The sequence below is a fragment of the Capricornis sumatraensis genome, chromosome 12 (genome assembly GCF_032405125.1).
Source record: "Capricornis sumatraensis isolate serow.1 chromosome 12, serow.2, whole genome shotgun sequence".
Taxonomy (NCBI): domain Eukaryota; kingdom Metazoa; phylum Chordata; class Mammalia; order Artiodactyla; family Bovidae; genus Capricornis; species Capricornis sumatraensis.
The window spans coordinates 42,120,197-42,133,352 of record NC_091080.1 but is presented as its reverse complement, the minus strand read 5'-3'; the positions used below and the strand labels follow the sequence as shown (position 1 = coordinate 42,133,352).

Genomic DNA, 13,156 nt, shown 5'->3' with positions numbered 1-13,156 from the left:
GTTTACATACACCGTCTTCAGCCACGGATGGACAGGTAGGTGGTTTCCAGGTCTTGGCTATTGTGAATAGTGTGGTGGTGAAGACGGGGGTGTCAGTAACTTTTCTCCTCGTGTTCCTTGTGGGACATGATGGCAATAACAACTACTACCAATGATGGAACTACTACTAACAGCGCTGGTGTCAGCTTTTCTCTATTTCACATAGTTAGAAACTAAATCTAAACAAATCTTTTCTCAGAACAATCATAACGACGAATTGGAGAAGATGAGGGACCACAACAGTGGTCACCACGTTAGACTGCAGGGGTGACTGGAGTCGACAGTGCAGGGGGGACAGAGCTTTGGGGTGGAGAGGGAGGCTCGGAGGAAGAGCACTTCACTGTGAGAAGCCGGACACACTTGGGCTAGGTCAAGGGCAGCAGCAGGGGTCATAAACCCTGTTGACAGCAGGTACCTTCAACAGGACATGGGGACATGGTGCTGTTACTACCCTAAACCACAACCCACCTAACCACGAGGAACAGCAGACAGTGCTGATGGAGGGTTTTCTACAATGTCCCTGACCATCCTCTTCAACACTTTCAAGATCCTCCTAAACAAGCGAAGTCAAGTAGCCTCACAGCCAAGGAAAGCCTACGGAGACTTGACAACTGGTGGTTCGTGGGACCCTGAAGCAGAAAAGCCCAGGAGGCCCACATTTTCCCTCTGGGATAACTTGTGTTCTTCAGAAGGTACAGAATCTGGTATTTAATGTCTAGTTTTTAAAATTGCTTGAAATAGTGGTAAACATCTGCCTGACAAGTTTTCCAGTGCACATCCATGACTGTTAAAAGTTTTGTTGTTCAGTCGCTCAGTTGTGTCCGAATCTTTGCAACCCCATGGACTGCAGCACGCCAGGCCTCCCTGTCCTTCACCATCTCCCAGAGTTTGCTCAAACTCACATGCCATCCAACTCTCATCTTTGGTCGACCCTTTCTCCTCCTGCCGTCAATCTGTCCCAGCATCAGGGTCTTTTCCAATGAGTTGGCTGGTAAAATCTTTTAGAAGAGAGGAGCTCACCCCGAGAGGTTGATAATGATTTCTCACGTGGACGTCACTTGAGCCAGGCCAGCCACAGTGACACAGGAAGGCAGGGGGTGGGGGTGGGTGGTGGGTTAGCAGAGAGGCAGAGAAGGCTGGTGCCAGGTGTTGGGGAGCCTGTCACGTGCTGCTGTCATTCGGACAACACAGAACCACTGGTCTTGTGAATGGGGTGAGGACGTGGTCATTGATGACTGGGGTTGGGGTTTAAAGTTACGCTGATGGGAGGGGAGTCTGGATTGAAAGAGTGGAAGCAGGCAAGTGCTTGGGAAAACATGTTTCAGGTTTGGAATTCAGGGGCCCTACAGCAGTAGGATGCTTGGTCTACAGACTATGGGAGTTACAGGGCATCAGCGTGTTCAGAATGGCAAGGTGGAGCTCAAAGATGGTGCTTTAGAACTATGCCTGGAAGTAGGTGATTGGAGCCATAAGAAATACCAACACAAAGGCCTGCTGAGAATCATCACACGGAGGATCATTCTCTTGAAAGTGGGGAGTGGAGATGAAAGCGGGCAGCATTCAAGCTATGCCTCCATATATGGGACCATGTGAGCAGGCAGAGAAGTGACAGCATTATAGGGACACAGGAGGGAAGACGACCAGCGTGCGTGAGGGTGGGACCTGGGGCACCTGCTGGAGTGATGGGGGTAAGTGTGGCTGCAGAGCCGTAGAAATCCTGACTGAGGTTGGACCAGAGGCCTCGGTTTGAGCTTAATTTACAAGGAAATTGGGAACCAACTTTCAACTAAAAATAACTTTTTTTTTTTTTTAATGCAGGCAGTACCCAAAGTTCTACAAGGATGGAAACCCCAGTGAGGGCCACCTGGGAGGTGCTGTGAGAGGAAGGGGTGAGGAAACCAGGGCTGAGGAAACCAACAGAAATGCAAGGTGAGCCACCCTGGAAATTTAGTTTCCTAGTGAAAGTGAAAGTGAAGTCGCTCAGTTGTGTCCGACTCTTTGCGACACCATGGACTGTAGCCTATCAGGCTCCTCCATCCATGGGATTTTCCAGGCAAGAGTGCTGGAGTGGATTGCCATTTCCTTCTCCAGGGGATCTTCCTGACCCAGGAATCAAACCCAGGTCTCCCGCATTGCAAGCAGACGCTTTACCGTCTGAGCCACCAGGGAAGGTCAGCCACATTCAAAAAATAAAAAGTTGGTGAGGTTAATAACTTTATATTACACAATACATCCAGGGTATTAGCACTTCTGCACGTGGCACTTGCCACGTTTCTGGTGCTCAGTGGCCGCCATCCAGAGGTCTGGCACCGGCTGACAACCCGACAGTCAGTAGGGAGGGAGTGGGCTCCGCCTTCAGCAGTGACGATTAGAAGACGGGTTTGTGATCCCAAGGCGTCAAGCTTGGGATGCTGTAGTATGACACAATGCCACAAACAAAAATAAGTCCACATGAGTCTGCACCTGCGGTGCAAGAAAAGACAGTGTTGCTCTTGTGGAAAGGATGATTTTTATTTCCATCCTAAGTGATTATCACATTATTATTTAAACACATTTGAAAAATCCTGAAATAATGTAAACTGAAGGCACAGAACAAATCAACACATTTAACTGAAGCTTGAGATGAGGGAATTCGAGTATTTTTTTTCAGTAATAATAAATTATGAACAAGTTTCCATCACCGAACATCATTCTGACCGAAAGCTCTGGTCTTTCATAATAAAACCAAATTAGCTTAAATTGATTTCAAGATTTCCACGGTAAAATAATATTGGAAAAGAGTCGCCTTTCAAAATACTCATCTGACCCCTGGGTCCGCTGTAAGCCTTTTATTTATAACAAAGTGGTGGTCAGGATGTTTGCTGATGGACTGCCACTTGCCAAGGATGACACATTCTTATAAAATGTTTTAAAAAATAGCAAACTGGGCTACAAAATTCTGTTTGAGGAGCTGGGGAAAAAAAACAAAACAAAAACAAAAAACTTGTTCCATGTCAATTAGAGTAACAAAACAGAGTAACAAGTAACAATACCAGACTGCTTCAGAAGCCAGTCACCATAGAATAGTGACACCCTGCAAGGGGCACTCCACTCCATCTTGGTTAACTACTGACCTTAGAGTGTCATAACAGTCATTGTTGCCATTTCTTATTTAGTAAAGAGATATATTTAAAAAAACAATTTAAAAACTAACTGGAATAATCTCTGACACGCTACACAAACGATGCGATGGCGAGGTTTTAAAGTAACATGGTCATGCTTCATAATATACTGTAGTGTTCTGAAATACATTCTCTGATCATTAACACCGTTTATTACAGAGGGCACTTGTAAATTAGCTCAGATTCTGAACTAGGTTTATAAATGAAACTTTTCAAGTATGCATAATATCCATAAGGTGGAGACTCTCCTCTTATTCACGTCATGCGTTCTTCCAGTGGACAACTGTGATGACTAAAGGATAAACAGAATGGGCTGGTCAGTTTTCAGAAACATGTCAAAAAACATGAGACAGTCTAGTGATCAAGGATTGATTGAAAAGCTGAAAATTTTTTTTAAAATCTGGAGTAGGTGGTTTCAGACATTAATATCTTTCAGACTTTTTCCTGAAACAACTAAGTGTATAATATAAGTAAAGCAATAATGGGGGAAAATAAGGGCTTCTAAAACGCTCAAGAGAATAAAATAAAAAAGGCCTATCTTCTACTTAGCTGTGATATATGAGTGTGCATTTAATAGCAATATGCCTTTATTTTTATCATCTAATTGCATAAATCACAAAAACATTCCCAGCCAAGTTTGCTGACAGAAGTATAATACAAACTCTAGAAAATGATTTTTAGCAGAAATTGCTTCAAAATTTTCCTACATAACAAAACATTCCTTTGGAAATGAAATCTTTTAGACTGTCAAGTAAATGCAGCTTTTACCATCTCTAGCACTAAACTATAATTACCTCCCAAATTCTTTTTCATTGGATAATATTATCTTTTATTCTGTAGTATTCTAATAATGGTACATTATTTTTTAAAAATACCTTTAGTGGTCTCAGACTTATATCTTCATATATGAGTACTGAGATGAAAGTAGATACAAAATAAGCCAGAAAAATGACCTTTTAAACAGTATTGTTTGAAATGTTGGCACAGATGAAAATGGGGAGCAGCTTCTCCACACTGAGCAGGCGGCCACTCACGGCACTGGCCACCCAAGTGACAGCCCACTTGGCCCGTCTCGGGCACATGGAACTCATTTTATGACTCAGTTACTTAAAACAGAGCTACTGGAAGCCGCCTGATGCAGCCCGCTGGCTCACAGTTTGGGCAGACTTCATTCTTTATTACAGCTCATATTCTGACAACTGAGAACCTGGATTCTGAAAATGTGACCCCACGAGGGTTAGGGGAAGACGCGTTCTGAGCTGAGAGAAATGTGACAAACTGGGGGGGAGGAGGCATTTAAATATTAATAACAAAAGGACAAGCCTAGTGGGTTTGGCCCTGTGTGTCCCAGCTGAGTCAGCAGGCCCTAACAGAAACTTAACAAAACCAAAGGGGTTTCTTTCCAAGACCTAAAAAAATAGGGAAGCTGTTTGACTTAACATCAAATTCAAAATCTACACGAGGCTGCCAGGCCAACAGATGACGGTCAGCGTGACTTTGTTTCTCTGCTCCTTCAGCATGGGGACCAGCGCCGAGTGGCTCATGCCCACGGTCGATAGGCCGTTCACAGCCACGATCATGTCTCCACATCTGGACAACGAGAGACAGAAACAGTCACTGTTTTCATGGTATCAGAAATGTTGTCCTGAGATTTGTTTGGTACACTTACCCATTAACTGTTGATGATCAGGCTATATGACTTTCTTTGAGAAATATCTGGGTGATTTTTAAGCCTATGTTGGCTTTCCCTCGTCAACCAGGGACACCCCCGTGCCAGCCTCTCCTGTAACTGGTGGATGATTTCAAAGGAAAGCAGAGTAATTTTCACAGAAGCTTAAGCAATGTATAGTTAAGAGAATAAATCTGCTGCCTCCTTTAAAAATACCACATGATAAATTTGGAGGGGGCTGCCATTTTCATGGTTGATTTTTTAGTCCATTCATTCGAGGCTTCAACTAAATGAGACCCACACCTCTTTCAGCCAAGGATGCTCACTGTCCTTCAGCTGAATTATCACAAATGGATGGTGAATCTGAAGACCTTTCTATCTTTTATAATTTTTAGTCTTTATTTTGAATATGAATATGTTACTTTCTTGTGATCTAGTTCAACTTCTTTTAGGAAGTGGAAGTTAATTAGTCTATAATTTACAAGAGACCCAGACTGGCTGAACACGTGGCTAACAGAATGGTTATTTCATCCCAGCCTCCCACTCTTTTCTCCTGAAGTGATTTTTTCATCTCTACCAGGTGATAGTGGGATCTGGAGCACATTGACCCTGATGGATTTTCCTCGATATTCCTGAGCTGTTGCTCTGTGTTTGCAAAATGTAAATGCCCTGATTTGTGCAGCACTCTGACTAGGATGTCAGCATCTACTTTTTAAGAACTGTTTCTTGCATCCAAAACTAGGTCCTAAGAACTTACAGTCACCCGTCTCCTCTGTCTGTATAATCTCTTGATGGAATGCCTGTTTCTTCTCATGGTGCCTGAGCTCTGAGAAAGGTGGCACAGAGGCTGAGAGGGTACTTTTTGCCCAGTGGTGACAACAGCAGGGGCTGAATGGCCAAGACTCCTAGATTAACTGCTGTCAACGACTTCCAGTTATTTGACTATGGGCAGTTTTTTTAACCTGAATCCTCAGTGTCTTGCTTATAAAATAGGAACACCAGCAGCATCTACCTCACAGGCTGCTAAGAAGGTGCAGTAACCCATAGCCAGCACTTAGCACCACGCCTGGCATGCACATCATCCATCAATACTGATGAAACCTTTACTACGAATGCAAGGCCCCACACTGGCTGCCAGGGATCTAACACAAAATGCAACAAAATCCCTCCCACGTGGACTTGTGTGAATTGAGCGTTACATTGACATAAGTGCTGTAGAGAAAAGTCACCTACTGACAGGACTGGACTCAGGTGCTCAGGGCAAGCTTCGGGTCATGATGTGTCCGCATGACTCTGCGTTACTGTTAATCTCACAACAGGCACTGACCTGTGGTACCAAGATGCTTCAGTCTGGATCAGGCCTGGCAGATCTGTCTCTGTAAAGGGCCAGATGATAGGTAGACAGAGGGCCTGGGCTCTGTGAGTCACTGGTCTCGGGACTGGCCACTTGGCTCTGCCATCACATCTCAGAAGCAGCCCGGGGAGATAGGTAAACAAGGGAGCATGGGTATGTTCCAATAAAACTTTATTTACAAGGATGGACAACAGGCTGGACTTGGGAGCTGACCTTGTGTCCATCACAGTAAATGCAAATCACATCATTAGACACAATAAGACTCACTTTAATCTTCCGTCGTAATAAGCAGGGGTCCCCAGGACGATAGTTTTGATGAAAAAAGGCTGATTGGTATGGTTCTCTTCGTATCCACCGACGATACTAAAGCCCCAGCTTCCCAAGTAGCTTCTTCGCAAGACTATGTCATGGCAGCTATGAAGGGCACTGTCAACACAGAGACCAAGAAAAATTAGTGTGAGGGCTTTTTATAGCCTGTTCATCTTTGTTGTAACTCCACACCATGGTCCGTGCCTCCATTATGGATGGGGAGCAACATACAACATGCCAGAACAGAGCTGCTCATGTGCTCTGGTTTCTTAGCTCAATGAGAAGCACTTAACAGAACACTGACAGAAGTTACTTTGCACAAAGGAACGCTTGTGGTGTTACTACATCTCTGGTCATTAATGTGTAAAAAGGCTTCCAGTAGAGAGGAGTCCCATGCATTGGCCTGATGTTTTAGGACAGTACAGGTTATTTTCGTTATTCTGAATCTTCTGCAGAAGATGAAACAATGCAAACAAGCAGGTGTGTGTACATGCCAGCACACACAGTGGAAGGGCCCCCACTCCCACCCCAACAGGGAAACCAGAGCTGTTGCCCCAAATGACAGCCCTTCTGACCCACGGTCATTGAATACTGGTTTGCATACAGTAGAGTCCTCTGGGAGTCTATAGAACAGTGGCTGTTTAGTGACAGGTATTCTTTTGACCTATACTAAACTAGGTTTTAGTATCCTGTGTTTCTTCTTTTATATTGGAGTATAGTTGATTTAGTTTCCCTGGTGGCTCAGCAGTAAAGAATCTGCCTGCCAGTCCAGGAGACGTGAGTTCGATTGCTGGGCTGGGAAGATCCCCTGGAGGAGGAAATGGCAATCCACTCCAGTATTCCTGCCTGAAGAATCCCACAGGCAGAGGAGCCTGGCAGGCTACAGTCCATGGGATCGCAAAGAGACAGACACAACGTAGTGACCAAACACCACCACAGTTGATTTATAACGGTGTTTTAGGTATACAGCTAAGAGATTCAGTAATATGTATCCATTCTGTTTCAGGGTGTTTTCCCATATAGGTTATTATAGAATATTGAGTACAGTTCCCTGTGCTATACAGATCTTTATTGATTATCTGTTTTGTATACAGTGATGTGTATGTTAATTCTAAACTAATTTATCCCTTGTTGCTATGTCTCCCCTTTGGTAACTGTAAGTTTATTTTTGAATGTCTGAGGGTCTGTCTTGTAAATAAGCTCATCTGTATCATTTTCTTTTTAGATTCCACATGTAAGTGACATTATGTGATATTTCTCTTCGTCTGACTTCACTCAGTATGATACCTTTAGGTCCATGTTTCAGCAAATGGCATTTTGTTCTTGTTGTATGGCTGCGTAACAGTCCACTGTACTGTGTACCACATCTTCATTATCCGTTCCTCTGTTAGTGGACATGTAAGTTGCTTCCATGTCTTGGCTATCGTGAGAAGTGCTGTTGTCAACACAGGAGTGCATGTATCTTTCCGAATTATAGCTTTGTTTGGATATATCCCCCTAGTGGGATTGCTGGACCACATGGTAGCTGTTTTTAATTTCTTGAGGAACCTCCATACTGTTCTCCATAGGGGTTGCACCAGTTTATATTCCCACCAACAGTGTAGGAACTTTCCTTCTCTCCACACACTCTCCAGCATTTATTAGTAGACTGTTTGATGTTGGTCATTCTGACTGTGACGTGGTACCTCACTGTATCTTTATTTGCATTTCTCTAATAACTAGTGATGTTGAACATCTTTTCATGTACCTACTGGCCATCTGTATTTCTTCTTTGGAGAAATGTCTATTTAGATCTTCTGCCCATTTTTTGATTGGGTTGTTCTTTGTTGCTGTTGTTTCAGTATATAAGGTGCTTATATCAATACATTTTAGAAATTAAACTTTTGTTGGTCACATGTCTGCAAATATTTTCTCCCATTCTGTAGGCTGTCTTTTTGTTTATGGCTTCCTTCACTATCCAAAAGCTTGTAGACTTGATTAGGTCCACTTATTTTTGTTTTTATTCCTATTGCCTTGGGAGACTGACCTAAGAAAACATTGGTATGATTATGTCAAAGCGTGTTTTGCTCATGTTCTCTTCTGAGTTTTATGGTGTCCTGTTTTAAGTCTTCAAGACATTTTGAGTTTGTTTTGTGTCTGGTGAGTGGATGTGTTCTAACTTCACTGATTTGTCTGCAGCTGTCCAACTTTCCCAACAGTACTTGCTGAAAAGACTTTTCCTCATTGTATACTCTCACCCCCTTGGTCGGAGGTTACCTGGTTGTAGGTGTGCAGGTTTATTTCGGGGCTCTGTTCTGCTCCATGCCCCATGTCTGTTTTTGTACCACTACCATGCTGTTTCAGGCACTGCAGCTTTGTAGTATTATCTGATGTCTGAAGGACTATGCCTCCTGCCTTGTTATTTTTCTTCAGTATTGCCTTAGCAATTCTGGTATTTTATGGTTCTATGTGAATTTTAGGATTATTTGTTCTAATCCTATGAAAAAATGTCATGGGTAATTTGATAGGGATAGCATTAAATCTGAGATTGCTTTGGGTAGTATGGCCACTTAAACACATTATTGACCAGAGACGTATTAATATGTCTTTTGTCACACAAAAGTATATTTGACCAGAGACATTTCAATATTCACTTATATAACAAATTGCCAGCCACAGGTGGTGGTGTTCTGCTGCCCAGCTGTGTCCAACTCTTTGAGACCTGTGGAGTGCAGCATGCCAGGCCTCCCTGACCCTCACCTCTCCTGAAGTTTGCCCAAGTTCATGTCCATTGCATCAGTGATGCCATCCAGCCATCTCATCCACCGACGCCCTCTTTTCCTTCTGTCCTCAGTCTTTACCAGCATCAAGGACTTTCCCTGGAATTCCCTTGCTTTCTCTATGATCCAGCGAATTTGGCAATTTGTCTAGTTTTGGTATCAGAGTGATGGTGAATTCACAAAATGTCTTTTGGAGTGTTCCTTCCTCTTCAGTGTTTCGGAAGAGTTTGAGAACGTTTGGTTTAAATTCTTTTTTGTATATTTGGTGTGAAGCCATCTGGTCTTGGACATTTGTTTGTAGGGAGTGGGTGGGAGAATAGATACATGCATATATATGGGTGAGTAACTTTGCTGTGCACCTGAAGCCATCACAACATTCTTAATCGGTATACATCAATATAAAGTAAAAAGTCTAAGATAGTAAAATTACAGATTCTATTTCACTTCTAGTAATCTAAAATTACCTATTTCTTCTTGATTCAGTTTTGGTGGGCTGTGTTTCTAGAAACTTATCTGTTTCTTCTAGATTGTCAAATTTGTTGCCATTTAATTATTCATAGTATTCTTTCATTTTTTTTGTATTTCTGCGGCATTGGTTGTTATGTCTCCTTTTACATTTCTTATTTTGGTTACTTGGGTTCTCTCTCTGTTTCCTTCCTGGTGAGCCTGGCCAGAGATCTGTCAATCTTGTTTATCCTTTCAAAGAACCAGTTCTTGGTGTTGATTTTTTCCTATTTTTTTAATCTGTTTTATTTCCACTCTGATCTTTTATTTCCTCCTCCTGCTAACTTTAGGTTTTGTTTGTTCTTTTTCTAATCTTTTCAAGTGGTAGGTTAGGTTGTTTATTTCAGATTTTTCTTGTTTTTTTGAGGAAGGTCTATATTGCTTTGAACTTCCCTATACTTTTGCTGCATTCCCAGATTTTGTATGACTGCTTTCCCTATCATTTGTCAAGGTATTTTTTTTTAATTTCCTCTTTGATTTCCTTGTTGACCCATTGATTTTTTAGTAGCATGCTGTTTAGTTTCCATGTAATTGATTTTTCTTCTTTTTCTGTGGTTAATTTCTAGTTCTGTGCCATTGTGATCAGAAAAGATGCTTGATATAATTTCTATACTCTTAAATTTCTTGAGGCTTATTTTGTGCCTTTATATGTGGTTAATTCCTAAAGAATGTGCCATGTGCATATGAAAAGAAAAGTGTACTGTGGGGTTTTTTTAATGTAATATCCTGAAAGTATAAATTAAGCCTAACTGTTTTGTTGTATCATTTAGGATTTCTGTTGCCTTACTGATTTTCTGTCTAGAAGATCTGTCCATTGATGTCACTAGGGTGTCAAAGTCTCCTACTATTATTGTATACCCATCAGTTTCTCCCTTTATGTCTGCTGGTATTTGTTTTCTGTATTTGGATGCTCCTATATTAGATGCATATATGTTGATGAGTATAAAATCCTGTTCTTGTATTGATCCTTTTATCATTATATAGTGTCCATCTTTATCTTTCTTTGAAGCCTTTAAGGTCTATTTTGTCTGAGTACTACAGCCCTCACTTTCTTGTGATTTGCTGCATGAAATGTTTTTCCAGCGCCTCACTTTTAATCTGTGTCCTGTGCCCTAAAGTGGGTCTCTTACAGGCAGTATATTATAGGCTTCTTTTTTTTTTTTTATCCAGCTACCACTCTGTTTTGACTAGAGCATTTAGTCCACTGATGTTAAAGGTAATTTACTAAGATATGTATTTTGTTGTTAAATTGCTCATTCATGTCCGACTCTTTGCTATACCATGGACTGCAACAAACCAGGTTTCCTGTCCTTCACTATCTCCCAGAGTTTGCTCAAACTCATGTCCATTGAATCAGTGATGCTATCTAACCATCTTATCCTCTTTTGCCCCCTTCTCCTCCTGCCTTCAATCTTTCCCAGCATCAGGGCCTTTTCCAATGAGTTGGCTCTCACTGGAAATTTTACAGTTTGTTGTGATCCACACAAAGACTTTAGGGTAGTCAATGAAGCAGAAGTAGATGGTTTTTTTTTTTTTTTTCTGGAATTCCCTTGCTTTTTCTATAATCCAACAAATGATGGCAATTTGATCTCTAGTTCCTCTGCCTTTTCTAAATCTAGCTTGTACATCTGGAAGTTCCTGGTTCACCTACTGTTGAAGCCTAGCTTGAAGGATTTTGAGTATTACTTTGCTAGCATGTGAAATGAATACAACTGTGTGGTAGTTTGAACATTCTTTGGCATTGCCCTTCTTTGGGACTGGAAGGAAAATTGACCTTTTCCAGTCCTGTGGTCATTGCTGAGTTTTCCAAATTTGTTGGCATATTAAATACAGCACTTTAACAGCATCATCTTTAAGGGTTTGAAATAGCTCAGCTAGAATTCCATCACCTCCACTAGCTTTGTTCTTAGTAATGCTTACTAAGGTCCACTTGACTTCATATTCCAGGATGTCTGGTTCTAGGTGAGTGATCACACCATCATGGTTATTTGGGTCATTATGATCTTTTTTGTACAGTTCTTCTATGTATTCTCACCACCTCTTCCTAGTATTTTCTGCTTCTGTTAGGTCCATACCATTTCTGTCCTTTATTGTGCCCATCTTTGGTCAAAATATTCCCTTGATAGTTCCAATTTTCCTGAAGAGATCTCTAGCCTTTCCCTTTCTATTGTTTTTCTCTATTTCTTTGCAAAGTTCACTTAAGAAGATTTTCTTATCTCTCGTTATTCTCTGGAACTCTGCATTCAGATGGGTATATCTTTCCTTTTCTCTTTTGTCTTTCGCTTCTCTTCTTTTCTCAGCTATCTGTAAGCCCTCCTCAAACAACCATTTTAGCTTTTTGCATTTCTTTTTCTTGGGAATGGTTTTGATCACTGCCTCCTATACAATGTTATGAACCTCTGTCCATAGCTCTTCAGGCACTGTCTATTAGATCTAATCCCTTGAATCTATTTGTCACTTCCACTGTATAATCATAAGGGATTTGATTTAGGTCATCCCTGAATGGCCTAGTGGTTTTCCCTACTTTCTTTAATTTAAACCTGACTTTGTCAATAAGGAATTTATGATCTGAACCACAGTAAGCTCCTGGTCTTGTTTTTGCTGACTCTACAGAGCTTCTCCATCTTTGGCTGCAAAGAATATAATCAATCTGATTTCGGTATTGACTATCTGGTGATGTCCATGTGTAGAGTCATCTCTTGTGTAGATGGAAGAGGGTGTCTGCCATGACCAGTGTATTCTCTTGGCAAAACTCTGTTAGCCTTTGCCCTGCTTCATTTTTCACTCCAAGGCCAAACTTGCCTATTACTCCAGGCATCCCCTGACTTCCCACTTTTGCATTCCAATCTCCTCTGATGAAAAGGATATCATTTTTTGTTTTTTTGGTGTTAGTTCTAAAAGGTCATTATAGAACCGTCCAAGTTCAAGTTCAGCTTTTTTGACATTAGTGGTTGGGGCACAGACTGGGATTACTGTGATACTGAATGGTTTGCCTTGGAAACGAGCAGAGGTCATTCTGTCGTTTTTGAGATTGCACCCAAGTACTGCATTTTGGACTCTTTTGTTGACTATGACAGCTACTCCATTTCTTCTAAGGGATTCTTGTCAACAGTAGTAGACATAATATTTATTGTAGTATATATGTATTTGTTGTCATTTTAAACTTTGTTTTCCCATTGATTTTATATTTCTTCTTTGTCCCTTGTTTTTTCTTTTTGTTTTTCCTTTTGTGGTTTGATTTTCTTCTGTATTATACTAATGTTCTCTTCTTTCTGGTTTCTGTGAATCTATTTTGTATTTTTGATTTGTGGTTATCTTGTTTTTCAAGTATGTTACCCACTTCCTATATCTATTTGCCTTA

The 13,156-nt window shown here is 41.3% G+C and overlaps 1 protein-coding gene across 1 annotated transcript in view; it reads right to left on the bottom strand.

Moving 5' to 3' along the window:
- Positions 1 to 2,640: 2,640 nt before the first annotated feature.
- LNX2 (ligand of numb-protein X 2) overlaps positions 2,641 to 13,156 on the bottom strand; it is a 44,448-nt gene continuing 33,932 nt past the window's right edge. The window contains exons 8-9 of the mRNA XM_068984334.1: positions 6,491 to 6,649; positions 2,641 to 4,790 (exon numbers count right to left, since the gene is read on the bottom strand). Of these exons, the coding sequence (XP_068840435.1) occupies positions 4,655 to 4,790; positions 6,491 to 6,649 (295 nt within the window). The 3' untranslated portion in view covers positions 2,641 to 4,654. The remainder of the gene's footprint in view (positions 4,791 to 6,490; positions 6,650 to 13,156) is intronic.